This window comes from Siphateles boraxobius, unplaced genomic scaffold (genome assembly GCF_051911475.1).
Source record: "Siphateles boraxobius isolate OS27281-9 unplaced genomic scaffold, OSU_SipBor_1 8, whole genome shotgun sequence".
Taxonomy (NCBI): Eukaryota; Metazoa; Chordata; class Actinopteri; order Cypriniformes; family Leuciscidae; genus Siphateles; species Siphateles boraxobius.
Window position 1 is genome coordinate 1,106,281 of NW_027509208.1, and position 19,682 is coordinate 1,125,962.

Below are 19,682 nucleotides of genomic sequence, written 5' to 3' on the forward strand. Positions count from 1 at the left end.
ATCAGGGTGGTATTTTCCTACCTTAGTCTCATAACCAGACAAGAACTTCATTTCTATGGATTGCTTCAGCACTCCTTCTCTATCACCCTCTGATGCAGCCTTGATGATCTGTTTTAAAGAGCAAGATACAGCAAGTTTAAGAAAGGAAATATTCATTATACATTCGTTTACTTTACCTTTTAAACTGTACGTTTACCTCAATATAAAGATCAGTGAAACTCTCATCAAACCCCCTCGTTGCACCAAAGTCCAGCAAAGCAACCTGTGGATTGAAGAACAGCTTGATTATTTAAAAAAAGAAAGAAAAAAAGGACAAAAACAACTTGCATAGTAAATTTTATTTACTGTACAAAATGTTCAATTTAAATAAATTTAAAAACAAATATAAAATAATACACTTATAATCCAATTATTAATATATATTCATAAGGATGCATGATCATTATTAAAAAACATGCATTTAAAAAAAAATTATGTCCTTTTGAACTTTCTAATCACAGAGTCCTGGAAAAACATGTATCACGGTTTCCACAAAAATATTAACCAGCACAAATGTTTTCAACACTGATTTTAATGTTTAATGTTTTTAATGTTTCTTAAGAACCAAATCAGCATATTAGAATGATTTCTGAGGGATCATGTGACACTGAACTATTTTGTATGTATACTGTATATATGTATATATATATATATATTTATATTACTCCATTACTCCAAGTCATAAAAACCTATGAAAAGTGTGAAAGTACAGGAATAACAGAGAACAAAACAAATGTTTAATGCATCTAAACTATATTATATATTTCCCTTTTGACTGGTTGTGTACGTAACTAGGAAAGATCAATGAATGATCATGACACTCTTACTTACCCTGTGGGTTTGTGGATCATAAAAGAAATTGGACCAGTTGGGATCCGTCTGCATGTATCTGAACTCAAAGAGCTCCCTCAGACACAGAGTCAAGATATTCTCGCAGATCTGAGCATCAATAAAAAGTGTCGTTACGACACATGCACTGGACTGCTATAAATTCACAGTATTTATGCATTAAAGCATTTCTAGCACTTAATATAAAGTAATAGATCAATTCTAACTCAAAACAAAAAATGGTTTGAACCCGCTGTTTACAAACTACATGACTGATGCAGGCTTAAATCATACTTAAATTGTCTGTTTAAAAAATTCAATCACATTTATTGCCTTTATTTATGTCTGTTAGTATACAGCATTTTCTATATTCAGGGTTTGGTCAACACATTTTATTTATTTGAAACTTAATTCCTTAACTTTTTTGGTATGGACATGGGCTTATATCAACTTCGCCCTACTAGTGCAAAAAATAAATACTTCCACCAGCAGGTGGTAATAATGCTCCAGGAAGCCCACTGGCTTCCATACTGGCACATTTAAGACTTCATAGCATATAATGTGACCTGATACCACAACAAATTTGAATGCGTCTTTACAGTATGATATATGCAAGTTTTCCAGCAGATAGGGTAGCAGCCCATTCATAATCCAATATTGTTAGTACTACTTATAATATTATTTATATTATAATATATAACGCTTACTGGTTCATGTGTACATCTCTCAATCATCATTGTTGAATTGAATTATTTGTTTTGACCTCCACAATAAAAATTAAATATCATACTTAAGACACATTATTGAGAGACAAAGTGACAACTGATATTTACATGCATTTTATGCAAGTAGTCTGCTATACTGTTATATAGATCTCATTGATATACATTACAAGCAATCAGAATTTCATCTTACATTCTAGCCATATGGCATATCATATCATATATATATACATATCAGCAAATGCACTAAATTGTGTATTTTGCTCAGTTTGGGCTTCTGAATAAAACTTGTGTTTTTCCTCCTCGAGTTTGAGCTCCATATTCTCCTATATCATACTACTGTATATGAGCCATAAAAGCCTGATGTATCAAATCTGATACTCAACAAAAAAACACACATGCACGTTTTTTAAAATATATTTAAAAATAAATATTTTGTCTAATGGTTCAATAAATGTCCTTTAAAAAAAAAGAAAGAAGTGATTTTCTGCCTATTAAGTAATTCATCAGTCTCTACAGGGTTACTGGTTTAACAGCACCAGTGAATACCTCATTTTTCAGCTCTCGTGACAGTGCGTCAGCCTGATCCAAGGGGAACCCAGGCACCAGTTCGGTGGTGAGAACGTGCTGGCCGCTGAATTCGTCGATTACCTCTGGCACGTAGAAGAAGGGGTGATCTTTCAGTAGTTCCCTGCCAAAAAAATACACAGCCTCTGAGTCACTGAGCACAAGCAAGTAATCCCGTAAAAAGCATGCCATCCCGCACGTGCACCACAGACAGGACGTGCTGATGAACACAAGCACATGATCAAAAGCCGTGATGCTATTCTCTGGGTGTGAGGAATTCCCTAATGGAGCCTAAAATTTGGTACGACAGCTTGAAATTACAGCTTGCTAAGCAATAGTGGGTACGTCAGCTTTGAATTAGAGTTTATAGCAGCACTAGATTATAGTCAAGCTAGCAATTTGAAAACGTATCTAGCTACACTAAAAGGTGATGTTAGAAGTAGCTTTACTAACTATACACCTTATTTTTCAGGTAAGAGTTGGCGCAGACATTTGTAATTTTAATGTGTCTGGCTTTCACTGTCATTCGCTTCCAGTTATTTTTAGCTTGCTATTTATTATAAACTTTTGTGTAAAATTTGACAACAGATTATTTGAAAACATGCAGCTGTAAAGGCAGTAAATGAATACATACATAAAAAATTCTGACACTTATTCACTTTAAAAGTAATTTTCTTCTTAATTGTTATCCAGAACATTCTTAAATAGATATTATATATACTTGAGATGCAAAATGACATATAAAGTTTTCTAAAAAAGAAACCCAGAAAAATTTTCTGCCAATGGGCTAAGAAAATGTAACTTAATTCAAAGGGGAGAAAAGGTTATTTTTCTTACTCTATTGTCATATTCTTTTTCTTGTTTTAAGCATAAACCACAAACAAATTTATCAAATAACAAAACTTAATACGCCATTTTGCATGTCTAGTAAATGTATCTTGATATTTGCACTAGAAACAACACAAAAATATTAAATAAAGTGAAATTTGCTGTGTAAACACTACAGAGTGATGAGCCAACTGAATCAGTGAATCGAACTGGTTCAACTAATTCTAGTTATTTTAACTGTATATATTATTCATAATTTTTCTATAAAGCTACATTGTAAACACTGTTTTAATAAAGTTTTACTTACTTAAAAACATACTGACCACAAGCTTTAGCTTTTTTCTAATTCAAGACTAAGGAGGATGGTTGGGTTTGGTAGATTTAAACGCAATTCAACAGAAATTATTCAAATATAAGAGAAATATATATGTGGCGAACAGGACGGCCGAGGGACGTGAGAGAACGACGCGAGGCCGGTGGTGCGATTGCTAATGAGCAACACCTGTGAAGCACACCCGTCTCGCATCTCTCACGGAGGAGCGGAAGCATAAAGGAGGAGCGACGACGTTGATGATCGAGAGAGGAACAGGCCTGTGTTTTAGTTGTGTTTTTGTATTTGTATTTTATTTTAGCCAGCAGTCGTCCGCGAGGGGCTGCTGGCGGTATTTTTGTTTGTTTGTTTTATTTTAAATAAAGTTTATTTTGATTGTTCGCCGGTTCCCGCCTCCTTCTTCCCTGAACATTGCTACAATATATATATACAGTAAAATTATCAACAGTGACAACAGAGGTGAAAAGATGTTCTAGAAGAACGTGTTCGATCATTTCCTCAGCTCTTCTGGATGTAAGGCTGTGTGTGCAATGTTTGTTTACACTACGTCAATACTTCAAGGAAGCAAACATGTTAACTTATTTTAAACCGAGCTAATCTACTGAACATTGATACTCTCATTGATTTGCTCAAAGGAAAAAGACACACATCCCATCCTGAGAGCATATGTAACTAACTCTCCTGCGAAGCCAGGGTCCCCAGTAGAGGACAGGACGCAGGGGATGGGCTTATTGTCAATAGTTATTTACATGTGCGCTAATATTTAAAATAGGTCAGTGTGCAAGCTGTTCCTTAAATTTAAATCAAAATTAAACCCTAGCCTATAAGCTAGGCTGAAAATGCCAAGTGGTTATTTTTAGCCGGGTGTTGAGGCCACAACGCTCCAGCGAAGCTTTTATATTAAGATACAGAAGTGCAAAATCATTCTGAGCAGTTGAAGTGTTTATTTCCTGTGTGTAAACCTTTCTTTCAAAGGGTGTAATGGCACAGGATAGATTTAGCTCATATATCAGTTACATAGAAGCCTGAAATGTCCTGAAAGAGCCAGTGTGTGAGCCCTCGGACCGCCCGTGATTTTATAGAGGGGTAGATTAACGAATACAATGATGGGATGCTCTGAAAAAGCAGTGAGAAAAACATCTCGTGTTTGTTTTTGTGTACTCACTTGAATTTCCGAGCACACTGGGCTTCCCTTATGTAATCACACTCCAGCGCCAGCTCACGTCGCATCACTTCTATCAAATGCTCCGGAAACAGACCTGCATGTTCAGAGACACAGTCAGAGACGAGTCAGCGGGGTAGTTTGTATTCAGATCAAATGATTTGATTCACCAAGGTTGAACTCACAATTCTTTGAGTTTGTTTGTGTATTGTATTGAGTGTGCACTTTGTCTTTTAGTGTACTTCAAATCTTAAAAGTATATTCTTAAATTGCAGATAATGTAATAGTAATGCAATAAAAGGCCACTTAAAGGAGTGGTTCAGGATTTTGGATTTATCAAATTATTTATCAGTGGAGACAGTTTTCAAAAATTTTCATCCAGTCCTTCCAGTTGCATAGTTCGCCGGTGCTAGGCTATCGCGAGTCAACGGTATCTGCTAGCCTGCCATTTAAAACATTTATACCCACTCCAAAAGCAAATAAATTATAACGCCAGACTATCGATGTAAATGTCTGTAGAGAAAATAATGTTAGAAATCAAACTACTCTTGAATCTCAATGATCAAATTACATTTACAGGAACTATTTTCTCAGCAGCGGCGGAATTTTACTTTGCTCTGGTTAGTAGTACTGCGCCGAAAAGAAAACACAGAACAGAAGCGCACTACAGTCGGGACGTCTAGCTAGCTAGTACTAGCCTTGAAAAACGATATTGAAACATTTTATTGTAAATGAAGGAATTGGCAACATGGTGATTTGGTGTGCATTTCGAAATTGTAAACACAGCGCCAGGAAAATACACTTGCGTGCTTGTCATGTGGACCGGCTCTCTCACATTTAAATGTTTTTCTTTAAAGTACATTTTAATTCATTGTTTTAATGATCATTTGTCATGCTTTAAAGAAGTTCATTTAAAATATATTCAAATACATGATGTGCGTTTGAATTAAATGACATTAAAGTATAGTAGTATATTATATATTAATATTGTTAGTATATTTGGCAGTACACTTTAACCATGTTTCAAAGACAAAGACACAATAGTCATTATGAAATTATAAATAAAGATATACTTAAGTGGGTCCAAAAGCACTCTTACATTCAACTAATTGCATTTAATATAAATTTAAACTAATATACATTTTCATTTAATTAACCTCATGTTTCAATTAACATGCAATCAAGTGTCCGAAAAAATTACATTCAGTTCGCACTTAAAGGTGCAGTACGTAATATTTACAGCTAGCGGTACTGCAGTCCAAATTAAAAATATAGGAGAGAGCCGTTTTCCCCGTCTCCTCCTCAGACTCGACGCTCACACCTCGAGTACCTACCCAAAGTGATAAGATAAAATAAAAATTCTGCATCAAAATTTATAGACAAGTAGTTTGTTTAGGCATGGTTTGTAAGGACTTACAAACCTGCACACATATATTCAAACGCACATAACTATAGAATCAATTCTTAATGTGTATGTGAACGCCATCAGCGTCTATCACAGGTTCACGTTTAAAGTCTGTTTAGAGAGAACGGTGTCGTCTTAGCGGCCCCTAATTTAATAACCAATGATCATTTAGACGGAAGTGAATCAATCAAAACTAACTTAAGCTGGAAAAAACATTTTTCAAGAGCCACTATAAAACCAAACCAATCTCTGTTACCTTAAATTATATGTTTATCTCTGTAAAGCTGCTTTGAAACAATCTACATTGTTAAAAGCGCTATATAAATGAGGATGACTTGACTTGACTCACATGGGTTACCAGATTGAGGACACGCAACAGGAGCGAGCAGTCAAGCGCAATCGACAATGGAAGGCGACGAGCTTTACGCTGTAAGTTGATGAGTTGATTTATCCGCGTTTTAATATGGCTCTGGTCACAGAGCTTTTTAGATAGACGTAAAGGCGTTTTAGGTTGGCTAGAATCTGCGATCTCTGACTGCAATTGCAATTCCATGGCTGCAATGCGCTGTGTTTTCCGATAACTGGCAACCCGGGGTGTCAAAATACTATTGGGTAAATTGGCAGTGTGCGGGATCACAAAGACCAAAACAAAAACAGACATTCCGACACGTAAGATACATTTCAAAGCAGAATAACTGGCTGTAGCATTGTTTTTCAAAGTATGTGAACTTAGGATGTTCTCTTATATCTTCAAACATATTAAGGTATTTTAATGCTTCAGTACAGTAAAAAAAAAATACATACAGCACCTTTAAATATATTATTTCCATAACATGCACTTTTCTTAAAAGTATGCTAAAGTGTTCTTCTATTTCACAAGGGTTGCCTTGACATGAAAGATATTTTGGGTATCTGCCTTGTGTCGTGTCTCTATTCTGGTGAAAAGAAGGATCGGCAATGCTGTGGTGGTATTTATGAGCTCAAATGAAAGTTCAGACTATATTTGGAGGATTAGGCTTCTCTGACAGCTGAATATTTAACCGGCATTGATCATACAGCAGTGGACGCTGTTGTAATGATGATGCAGCTCATGCGCACCGTTACCGGTCTCTGATTGGCCAGTCGTGCAGTCTGATATCTACCAGCCCATTTAGACCCAACAGGCCTTGAGCTCTCAGTTCTCAGTTTGAAACACACTAAACATAAATCTGAGTGCACTGACACCAAGGTCTTAGAAAAAAAGGGGTCAATTAAAGAGTTTCAAAATCAGCACAATTTCATCAATGTATTGTTTCAGCTTAAAATATTCCTAACCAAAACTCACTCACACGCTCGCTCTCTCACACACATACTCGCTCTCTATCACACACAAAAAACACTCTCTCACTCAGACACACACACACACTCTCTCACTCAGACACACACACACTCTCTCACTCAGACACACACACACACACACACACACACACACACACACACACACACACACACACACACACACACACACACACACACACACACACACACACACACACACACACACACACACACACACACACACACACACACACACACACACACTTTTAATCAGCAAGGATGCATTGAATTGATCATAAGTGACAGAAAAGACATTCATAATTTTACAAAAGATTTCTATTTCTATTTATTTTCAATTTCTTAGTAAGAAATTATGATAAAAGCATCACGGTTTCCGCCAAAATATTAAGCAGCAGAACCATTGAGAATAATAATGTTTCTTGAGCACCAAATCAGCATTAGAATGATTTCGGAACGATCAAGTGACACAATTTATTAAATTTATTTTATAAAATATATTGAAAGAGAAAAGAGTATTTTAAAATCTAAAGGTGATGATACACAGGGCAACTTTTTGAGCAATGTTGCTGGGCAATCTTGCCTAGCGATTGTTGCTAGGGCACTTTCCCATTGAAAATGGGCAATACATTTTTATATGGATAATTTAGATCGGTCTTGGGCCCTGTGTCTCATCTGTCTCACCCTCAGCAACATTGCTCAAAAAGTTGCCCTGTGTATCATCACCTTAATATTATTTCACAACATTGCTGATTTTTTTAACTGGATTTCTGATCAAATTAATGTAGCCTTGGTAAATGCAAGTAACATCTTTCACAAAAAATAAATAAATAAATAACTCTTAGCAACCCCAGACTTTCATGTTTTTAGTTATAGGACATAGCAGACAGGAAGTGTATACTCTCAGATTTGGTATTGGGAAACAACCCGAGCTGCTGGCGTCGACGCATATGCACTACCCTCCAGGACAATCTCCAGCAATTTATTTACCTAAAATTATAAAAATCATGTGTTTTCAAGATCTAAAACATGAGTGATGGGGTCATCACCTTCAGGAAGGGCGTTGCTCATGCTCAGAACCGTCATCAGGTTATTCACGTCGCTGTTGATGCTCTGTGCGACTCCGGGGTACTGCAGGAACCAAGAGTATGTTACAATGGGTTTAGAAAACATTATGCAGAAGCAGTGGGGCTACTTCAATTATTAAAAGTTCAAAACTGTTTGTTTTACTAAAAAAAGTTGAGAGGTGACACATTCAGATAGATTTAAGTTATCTAATCATAAACATGGTTGCAACTGTTTGCAAAAGCTGATAGTGGGAATTGCTCCTTGGACTTCAAGCAGTTGGTGCTTCAAATGAACCTGTTAGGAGACTTTTATCGCACCTTTAAAGGCCATTGTATACGGTACGCGATATGCAGGAAGCTTTGTTTGTGATTTTGTGTGGAATGCAATGATATCCTACAGCTGCTTCAGCTTAATCTTTTTATCCTTTTGTGGTGTCCCATTTAAAATGAACTAAACTCATAAACGACCTTTAATCACCATAAACCATTATTGATTGGCAGCAAGTTTAAAATAGTACTTTCTGCCCACAACTAACCTGGATTTTCATGGCGACCTCTCGACCGTCTTTCATCTTGGCCAGATGGACCTGACCAATGGAAGCAGCAGCAAACGGTCTGTCCTCAAACAAATCCAGTTTATCCCTCCAGTTCGGGCCCAGGTCATGGCTCAGAGCTTTCTGCGCAGATCAACCAGCAACATATATGCAGTTTTTCTTTTTTTAAATACTAGATTTAGATTTTCTGACATGAAACATTAAAATATTTTGTAGTTTAAGTAGATGGTACCGTCATCTGTTTGATGGGCATGAAGTCAGCACTCTGACGCACACGTTCGAAGATCTTGGCCAGCTGTGGGTTGATGAATGCATCATCTGAAACATTATTAAACACACATACAATGTCGGTATAGTACTAATGCTATTGCCAATGAAAACAATGGCCCTGTTTATAGCTGGTATTAACATCCTTCAAGGGTGATCGGATCACAAGTGCTCAGCAGAGACGGAGTGCCACTTACAGTTATTACTAACATCAAATGTGTTTCCAGTGACTACATGCTAATTACTATTAATGCAGAAAAATTCTACATTGCTTATCAATTTTAAACAGTGTAAAGATACACTATCGTTCAAAAGTTTAGGGTTGGTAAGATGTCGTTTTATGCTCACCAAGGCTGCATTTATTTATTATGTAAAAACAATACTACTGTGAAATATTATTACGATTTATTTATTTTTTCTAATTTAATATATTTTATAAAGTAATTTGTTCCTGTGATGGCAAAGCTGAATTACTGCAGTCTTCAGTGTCACATAATTCTTCAGAATTCCTGAAAAAAGGTTTCACTTTATTTGGTAACAATTTATATTATAGTGTCCTTGTTACATGTAGTTACTATAGTAATAACTATAAATGATGTATAACCCTAAACCAACCCCACATCCTAAACCTTAACCTATAGTAAGTACATGTAATTAATTCATATTACTCAGTACTTAAATGTATAATTACACTGTAACACAGACTCCCTAAAATAGTACTTATAGGAATAGTACTTATTTAAGTACAATGTAACTGTAACATGGACTCCTTAAAATGGTGTAACTTTATTTTAAGGTGACAGTGTAACTATACATTTGAGTAATAGTCAGTGCTCGAAGTTGGGCGGTACTCACTTCTACATTTTACTCTTAAGCGTACCTGTACTTTTTTCTTGCGTACCGCTACTTCTCGCATGTAGCCGGTACTCTACCACTGACAGAAAAAGCGTCATTGTAAGAGAGTTTGGTAATGACCTAACGTTTCATAAACTACACTAACCAGAGTGCACTATGTGAATTACTTCAGATCTTGACGAATCACGTAAAGGCAAGCAGTCGGCCGGGCCTACCAGAAGTTCACTTCTCAACGGACGCTAGTTCGGAAAAGCGGTCCGCCTGACCCTAACAGGTTTTTCACCGCTGAAGTTGAAAACCTAAAAACTAAAAAGAAGTGTGTCGAGTTTAAGTCGTTATGTTAGCCCGGCTTCAGAAAGACACTAAAAGAACGCGTGTGCCAGAGCCAGACACGTCAACAGAGGTTTTCACACATGCACACAGACTTGTTTAAATACATTTATGTTTTTAATAAATAACAATACATTTTTGATGTACCAGCAATATATCCAAGTTTTGTTTTTCACTGTAGAAATCTCAAATGTCATGATTGGCCAATGCAAGAGAGTACTGGCACCTTTAATCCCACACTCCAAGCACTGGTAATAGTGATTAACTACATGTACTTAATATAGAGTTATGATTAGGGTTTGGTTTAGAGTTAGTTAATTATGCATAATTTACTGTAATTACTATAGTAAGTACATGTAGTAACATATTTATTTATTATTTTATTTTCACACAACACTTGACTGATGGGTCACTTTGCTGTTAATCGTTACACAACAAATGTGATGTGGTCTTTATTAAATCTGTTGTCATGTTACAGGTTTACTCAGTTGCAGTGCACATCAATCCATACATGTAAACAGGATTTTAGAGATGGTTTCACGAGAAGGAACCGAGTATGTTCCTCCTCGTGTCACGGTTTGACAGATGTACAGATGTACTGTAAACAAGTCTTAGACAGAGAGACAGAGAGAGAGAGAGAGAGAGAGAGAGAGAGAGAGAGAGAGAGAGAGAGAGAGAGAGAGAGAGAGAGAGAGAGAGAGAGAGAGAGAGAGAGAGAGAGAGAGAGAGAGAGAGAGAGAGAGAGAGAGAGAGAGAGAGACTCCTTCAGAATGCAGGAAAGAAAGAAAGTTGAAAGATAACTGCCTCTGTGTACATCATAACTTAAAAAAAAAGAAAAGCTTTACAGTTGCCATGGTTTTTATCCTGGTTCACTTGTTTGACCCAGATTAGTCTGATGACCTCACATTTTCTGATACGGTGACTGAGGAATGTGGACTACATAGTGTCAGTAATTTCTATCTGTTCAATAACAAACATTAGAACAACATTGCAACCAGCATTCATATTTTTGTATTCCCCAAAATACATACATAATTGAACTTTGTCTAAACCAAGCAAATTCTTGCACCGTTGTGTGTCTATCGTAATACTGCATTGTCAACATAATAAACTAACTTCACCTCAAAACAATATGCCATGCACATTTGTTAATTTATTTGGTAAGCAACCATATAATAAGCAGTATAAAGGTACAATCCAGTGGTCATTATTGCACAAATAAACGCCTTCAGTTTGATGGCCACCCTGTCTGGGTTTATTTTGCAGTAACATCCATTAATGTTTTATTACTATGTTTTTTTTTTTTTAAAGTAGAGGTCTCTCTCCACTCCAGCTGTAGAAACAGATCCTGTACACAATATTGTGACATATTATTACAGTTTAAAATAACCGTTTTCTATTTTAGATTATATTTCATGATGCAACTCCTGTGCTGGCAAAGCAGAATTTTAGCATCATAACTCCAGTGTCACATGATCCTTCAGAAATCATTCTAATATGATGATTTGCTGCTCAAGAAACATTTCTTGTGATCAATGTTGAAAACAGTTTCCCCTTAATATTTCTGTGGAAACTATGATCATTTTTTTAAGGATTCTTTGATGAATAGAAAGTTCAATAGAAATAGAAATATTCCGTAACATTATAAAACTTCTTTATGGTCACTTTTAAATTAATTTATTATGTTCTTTCTGAATAAAAGTATTAATTTCTTTCCAAAAAAACAGCTTTCTGTCTGCAAACTTTTGAAAGGTAATGCATTTCTTTTTTCCACATTTGATAATACGGACATTTTTATTGTCCTAAAAACATTAGAGGACTCTCTCCATTCCAGCTGTAAAGACAGACCCTGTACACAACAGTTTAGTCATGACGGGCGATTGTGTGTGCCAGTCCTCTCAGAACTTCCTGAAGTGTAGCGTAAAGGTCACGTTTCTGGCATAGCTGCGGGCTTATTTTGAGCGTCGCCGATGCCAGTGCTGTCGCTGTCCTTCACTGCCGGCCGTGCGATCTGCAGCTTACAAAATCCTGCCTATCTTGATGAAAATGACACGGTGCATGAAGCCAGTGCATGAGCAGTGGTTTGGAAATGTCATGCAGGGAGCTGTGCAGCATTGATCTATGCGCTGCCTTCTTGAGCGGGTGACACAGATTCTTTCGTTCTGGCTCTCCAACACACGTTAATGCACACACAGAGCGGGGGGGGGGGGTTCGGAATGACCTCACACGCCTACCAGAAATAATCAAAATATTTGCACAGAGAAGAGGCACATTTGTGTGTCAGAAGAACTTAGACAATGTTTGAGCAGCTTGTCAATACAGGCAGGAGTGGATTCCAGGGCGTGAGGAAACGACAGGCAACTTTTTAAGAGTCATGAACAGGAAAGCAAACGGTTCCAACGTTTGGGATCAGTTTTGTTTTGTTTATAATGTTTTTGAAAGAAGTCACCTATGCTCATCAAGGCTGCATTTATTTGATCAAGAATACAGGAAAGACAGTGATAAATATTATTATTGTGAAATATTACATTATATTTTAAAATGTAATTTATTCCAGTGATGGCAAGGCTGAATTTTCAGCATCATTACATCAGTCTATAGTGTCAAATGATCCTTCTGAAATCATTCTAATACGCTGATTTGCTTATTAAGAAATTAATGCTTTGGCACATTCACACATTTAACCATAACTCAAACATTGGCAGTTGAGAAACAAACAGTTACGAAACTTTAACTAAAATTATTTCATTTATTAACAAAAAATAAGTAATTTTCACATTTGAGTGTGGATAGCTTGTCGCTGTTATCTTGTTATGTCTCAACTGGTTAGAAGATAGTTTATGATCATGACAACTATAAACTCATTCAAGTATGTCTAAACTGGTAGTGTACGAGGACCTCAAACTGTCAGTTAGCATCCATTTGCCACCGCTGTGTGGAAAATAACGCAGTAAGTTTATCTTAGGTTATTTTATCTTTAGACGTTTGCATATCAGAGAGGAAATAATCTGCATCTCCAATTTCTCTGCACCTTTCCGTAAGCGGTTCCCAGTCACTCACATCACCAGGCTTTAAAACCGAGACAGGCCAAGATCACATACCAGCCTAACTTGAGAGCGGCCATGACTTAAAACAGGAATCAGCCGCAGGTTATGAGCTCTTGTCAGTCATGGAGGACGCCTTATTGGTCCTAACAAATCTTTAACGAGTGACCTTAATGTGGCAGCTTGTTATACAAACAAAAGGAGGCCAAAACAAATTCCTTGTGTGTGCAAGCACACTTGGCAATAAAGCTCTTTCTGATTCTGAAACAGCATTCTCTTACCCTGGATACTGAGCATCTGACCGAGCTTGAGGGCCGCCCCACGCACTTTACACAGTGTCCTGACGATACGCTCCGCGTTGGCCTCCGAAAGGAAGGGGCTTTGGTCCAGAACTGCTTTCTTATCACCTATGTGAAATTACAAGTCTGTTAACATTTTCAACAGCAAATACATCTTAAAAAACAAGAAAACTGAGCACAGTAATGCCTAATGGGTCAAAAAGACACCTTTTTATAGAGAGAGGTCCACATGTCTCAGACAACCACTGTATGTGCCATTTGAAACAAAGATAATCTGTGCTGCTGAGAACCATTTGTTCATGTAAACAAACACCCACAAACTATTAGATCAGAGTCTCCATGATCTCTGTGAGGACATTAGAGCTATTCCTGGATGTGATGAGGTCAAAGGTAATAATTATCCAGCATCTACATAGATAAGATATAGTTACAGGCCGCTGTCCATAGAACACATTTGCACATTTTCTCAGTTCGCAACCAAGACATTAGGCAATAACAAATCGTGTAAATACACATTTATATTTATACAGTGGTATATAGTACTTATTTAATATGTACATCTGTACATATGCCCTCTATATGTACATTCCTTTTCCCCCTTCAATTTTTCTTACTCATTTAATTTTTATAGATGTATATTATGTTGTTTTTTCTTTAATTATCTTTAAATACAATACATATTTAATTATTTATCTCCATTTTATTGTGTTTTATACTGTATGTTTGCAAGTACTTAGAGATTCCTTCAAATAAAGTGCATTCTGATTCGGTTTCTAGTTCTAATATGCAGCCAGACTGACATAATGCAATTTCAATGACACTTTGAGCTGATAATGCCTATGGAGTCAAAAGATGAGGGTGTAGATCCAAACACCAAACTAAATAAGCAGTTAAAAAAATGCAATGTTTGTAACCCAATATTCAAGATTAGGGTTCGACCAAAGGAATGCATTAAAAAAATAAAATATGTACCTTGAATTCAATGCAAGTCTCTCTGGATAAATGTGTTTGCCAGATGCAAATATGTATAATAAAATAAAATAAAAGTTTGCATTCATAATCTTTCATTAAACATAAAAAAGCTCTACAAATTCACAATGATGATGTTCTGCGAATTCACGTTTCATACTGCCTTTAAACATGGCAGAACAACAATTGCAGCGTGTGTGTATGTCTGACTAAAGCTCTTTCTGTGGCGTAAGAAGACTTCAAGTTGAGCTGAGAGATCCTGGATGATGGGAGGAGTGCACATACTGACAATCACAAGTGGTGAACGAAGTTAAACATTTTAATAATGAGGGATAAACTTTTAAGAACAGCATACATTTCAATAATATACTGGCGATTTTTCATAACAATTACACAGATGCATATAAATATTGTATGGTCTGTGCTGCAAAAATGGCTTTTCTCTACATTAAAGTGCCTCTGAGACTAATTTAGGAGCACTTTAGAACAGACAACTCTGAATATGTAATAATATACGCATAATAACATTTATAGTCTAGTTAAAGCAAACACAGACAGTCAAAAGAGCAATAACGCTCAGCTGTCTAAGAGTAAATAATTCCATACACACACTAGATTTTTAGTACTGCTTTTTTGAAGGAAAGATTTTTTCATTTCTACGAATTTTGCAGATTGATTATGATCTAGGCTATTGTGGGTTGTGGTGAGTAGTGCACACGTGTTTATGTGTGGGTAACAGTTTAAATACCCACAATCTCCTATTCTTTCCTGTCTCCTCACTCACTATCTCTCTGATAATGAAATGGTTTAAAGTCCAAAAACAGACAAAAAACTCTGACTGCATGCGATGTATCACCTGTCACCAGCTATGCCTGATTAGTAAGTCACTTTCAATAAAACAGACTAATAATTATGAATGCATTGTCCTGATCCAAACTGTATCAGTAAAGATCTAGTAGAATTGAATAGAATTGTCTTACCATTCTTCTCCTCTGATCTTAGGCTTTTCTTTGCTACTTCGGCCAAAGCTCCAATTCCCAAACCCACAGCAAGACCTGCAAGAGATTATAAAGGACACCATGACATCAAAATGGACAATTCTTGGTTTTTATGAAATATTGCATCATTATAAATTATTTATCCGTGCACATTTTTTTTGAGCCCTTGTAATCTTTAATCAAAATAAATTCCCCTCCCTCTTGCAGCAACACCTCTTCTTATTTCTGATGACGTGTTTACTGGCACTAGGGGGGACAACCTGTCACTCACATGACATCACAGCCATAGCAAAACAAAACCATCCAATCAATTCACGACGGAAAAAAAATCAAGTCCTGCCCTACATTTCTTGTTGATCAAGAAGCCGTTTCACTTGGATATAAGTCACAATAGGGAAGAGACACACAACTTCAGTTTCAAGCTGACTTTAAGCAATTAGTCTCAAAAGACTACATTCATGATAAAAAAGAAGAAAAAATGTTCCATAAATTAACAGAAGATAAATATACTGAGACAGTCATTATCTCACACCTCAAAGCAGCACTTCCACCCTGAACAAAAAGAGCTGTATTTACATCTGTCTTTTGATTTGCTTTAAGAAAAATACACACACTAACACTGATGCTGTATAATGTGAACCTGACAAAAAGGAAACATCAGAAATAGCATTTCCAAACCAATGTGGTCAGCACTTTTTCTGTGGTAGAGCTGAGAATGAATAACGAGTTTTGGTGTAATATTCTTCAATAGTTATGTAATTTTTGGATTATGCAACCCTCCTGATTAAAAAAAAAAAAAATTAGCACGGGTAAATCAAGCCAGAACTTCAAGTCGGTTGTAAATCAAGCACTGAAACTAAACGCCTCAGTGTAAGCTGGCAAGAATACACACACACACACACGCGCGCATAACACACACACACACACACACACACACACACACACACACACACACACACACACACACACACACACTTCTGAGACTAATTTAGGAGCACTTTAGAACAGACAACTCTATAAATGTTATTATGCGTATATTATTATACATGCAGTCTAGTTAAAGCAAACAGAGCAATAGCGCTCGCCTATCGAAGAGTCAATAATTCCATACACATACTGGATTTTCAGTACTGCTTGTACTGACTTTTTTAAATATCTATCTATCTATAAATAAATATTCTTCAGTACAGAATAACATTTATAGAGTTGTCTATATATGTATTCTTTTAATACTAGGAATCTTAACACATTTCAGAAACACATTTTGATGCCGATTCTTATCCTGGTTAAGTTTTTCATCAAGCCTGCTGGGGAAGTTCTAGGTTGATGATTAAGCAGGTTCCTGTTTTTATGTCTCTTTATGCCTGCAGGAGTTTAAGGACTCGAGGAAAACACAAGGGGCCACGCCAGGGTACTCAAACACTGCAACATCAGATGTATTATACTACATTTGCTCTTTTTAAACACTTAACATTTGCATTCCATTGTGCACATACAGTCTACAGACTAATCCATGTGACTACACAATTCAGAATTTTTTTGCAATCAAAAACAAGTACAGGGTAAAACTATTAAAAAGTTTGGGGAAAGTAGCCTACTTTTTTATTTTTATTAATACTTTCATTCACAAAGGATGCCTTCAATTGGTGAAAGTTACAGAAAAGACTTGGCTTTTTTTTAATCCATCATGGTTTCCACAAAAACACAACTGATAATAATAAGAAATGTTTCTTGATCAACATTCAGTAGAATGATTTCTGAAGAATCATGTGACACTGAAGACTGGAGTAATAATGCTGAAAACTCAGCTTTGCCATCACAGGAATAAATTACATTTTAAAATATATAAAAATAGCCCTTTGATAATATTATAGCTGGTTAATTTTACTGGTTTTACTGTATTTGTGATCAAATAAATACAACCTTGGTGAGCATAAGAGACTTCTTTTAAACACAATAAAAATCGTACCCACCCCAAACTTTTGAACGGTTAGTTAATTACTTGAAATTCATAAACATCAGAGTAATATTTGCACATCTCGTCAAAGCACAATCTTTTCCACGATGGCAGAGTGGTTTAGATCGCTCACAGATAGCCTGATAGCATGACCAAGGACACTAGGGGCGTACGTCTCATTTTACAAAAACAGAGAGGTATGCTTCTGAACATAAACACCAAAATGAACATGCTGCTTAAAAACAGTTGTTAGGGCACTGATTTAAGGGACATCTACAGTCACTAAAATCGAGATGAAGAACGCAACCACACGAAAGCCTGCCAAAGTGACGGATACTATTCTTGGATGCAATTAATCACTATCTTCAACTATCCAACGAGAGCTAGAGGAAGGGAGCCAGAAAACAGTTTGAACTGGATAGCTCATTTCCAGGAGTGAGGTCAAGGTGAGGACAGAGGTCAGACGCACATCACTTAAAACTAATTCAACTGTGACAACAACATAATTCACAACACAAACAATGTTTCCTCTAAGTGATCTACTGTCAGTAAGAGTTACAAAATACCTTAAATTCTGTAATATGAATTTCAATAACAGCCTACATGCGCCGGAGGCAAGCTATTATTCGAGCGATCAGTGACAATTCCCGTGTGCTGCGGCGGAATCGACCGTACATGTGGCGCCGGTTTTGGGTTAAGCCGGGAAGAACCAGCGCATGGTGGGATCATTTTATCAATGAAGTTGTGGTTCCTGAGGAATGGTGCGAAAACTTTCGAATGTCCAGATCGGCACTTATCAACCTCAGCGAAATCTGAGGAATAACGTTAGTCAATCCGTTTCCTGTTTACACCAGCACGCGCATGGCCAGTGTAGGTGAATGGTCACGTGATCCACGTTTTCAGTCGTTTTAATGTGGACAGAGATCAATTCTACTACGCAGCTGAAACGTTGGTGTGGACGGAGATCGTATTCGTTTTAATTCTCCGTTTCTAAACTAAAACGCAGTAGTGTGGATGGATGGGGCCTTAGAGTACAGAATTCTCTTTCGCGTCTTCTTGTGATTGATATTTAGATTGGCAGGACTTAAAAACACGTGCAAATGAAAAAGCCTTGACAATGCAGCACTGGCCAGATCGGGTAAGTGACTGTTCTGCCAGCTGTCCCGAGCATCGTTCATGCTGGCCCCAGGGGCCATATTGTCAAGCCCTGATTTTAACGTTCTTAACGCAAAATATTTTAAAAATGGTGCTGTTGATTTTAGTCTGTTCTTGTTAGCTTGCTTTCCCAAACAAGCAATTGATAGTAAGATTTAATGTAGGAATGAAAAAAGGGATGAGCCCACTGAAACGTCCAGCCAAATTGTTTTGTTCTTTTTGCAGCAAACTGCACTGATCAAAACATTTAATTGGGCCTTCAACAAAATCTAATGAAGTTATTAATGTTTTTGGCCTAGGTGTCTATATCTGCAACCAACTTCTAACTTCAGGGGAACAAACAAATTGAAGATGTTTCCTTGCAACGGTGGTAGATAAGAGTTCAATCTGATAACAGACACTCAAACATATCACCCAGCATGCACACACAACAACAGCAGATGATAGTAGATGCATGTTTTAACGTCTCAATTAGTGTACGTCAGTGGAAACCAAGCTTAAAGCGAACCAGAGACAGGGAGCTACTATAACCACTAGCCTTTCATTTTCCCATGTGACAGCACTTTTCGCTCAAACCCTCAACTATATCTAGCCATTCACTCCCTGTAACTGTATTCAGCACTAGTCCTCTAAGAAATAACCAGTACACTGTCATTTAAACAACAAAACAAAAGCGTGTAAAGTTACACACCGCCAGAGCAGAATGGGAAGCTCTATCTTAGGGGAAACAGGTGATGCACATTCCCAGACCGGTTAAGCTCTGTCTCATAATCCAATTCAGTGGCAGTCGCAGTCTATGATATTACTGTTCAACATGCAGATTATCCTTGAGCCCTCAATCTGGCTCTCACATGTTGTATGAGGATAGAGAAGCAGCTAATTTAATAAGGCATTAGATCAGAGTACAAATAACAATGCCAGAAAGGACAGCAACCAGGAAAGGCAAATATTCCAATCCAAAAAATGGCCT

General features: G+C 36.8%; 2 protein-coding genes across 2 annotated transcripts in view; both read right to left on the reverse strand.

Moving 5' to 3' along the window:
- LOC143729596 (uncharacterized) overlaps positions 1–19,682 on the reverse strand; it is a 700,608-nt gene that overhangs the window by 547,217 nt on the left and 133,709 nt on the right. The window lies entirely within an intron of this gene.
- The window catches only part of coq8aa (coenzyme Q8A, genome duplicate a), a 32,154-nt gene that overhangs the window by 1,169 nt on the left and 11,303 nt on the right, over positions 1–19,682 (reverse strand). Inside the window, exons 5-14 of the mRNA XM_077220251.1 lie at positions 15,583–15,657; positions 13,616–13,741; positions 9,071–9,156; positions 8,821–8,961; positions 8,267–8,348; positions 4,481–4,574; positions 2,139–2,280; positions 871–978; positions 197–262; positions 22–108 (exon numbers count right to left, since the gene is read on the reverse strand). Of these exons, the coding sequence (XP_077076366.1) occupies positions 22–108; positions 197–262; positions 871–978; positions 2,139–2,280; positions 4,481–4,574; positions 8,267–8,348; positions 8,821–8,961; positions 9,071–9,156; positions 13,616–13,741; positions 15,583–15,657 (1,007 nt within the window). The remainder of the gene's footprint in view (positions 1–21; positions 109–196; positions 263–870; positions 979–2,138; positions 2,281–4,480; positions 4,575–8,266; positions 8,349–8,820; positions 8,962–9,070; positions 9,157–13,615; positions 13,742–15,582; positions 15,658–19,682) is intronic.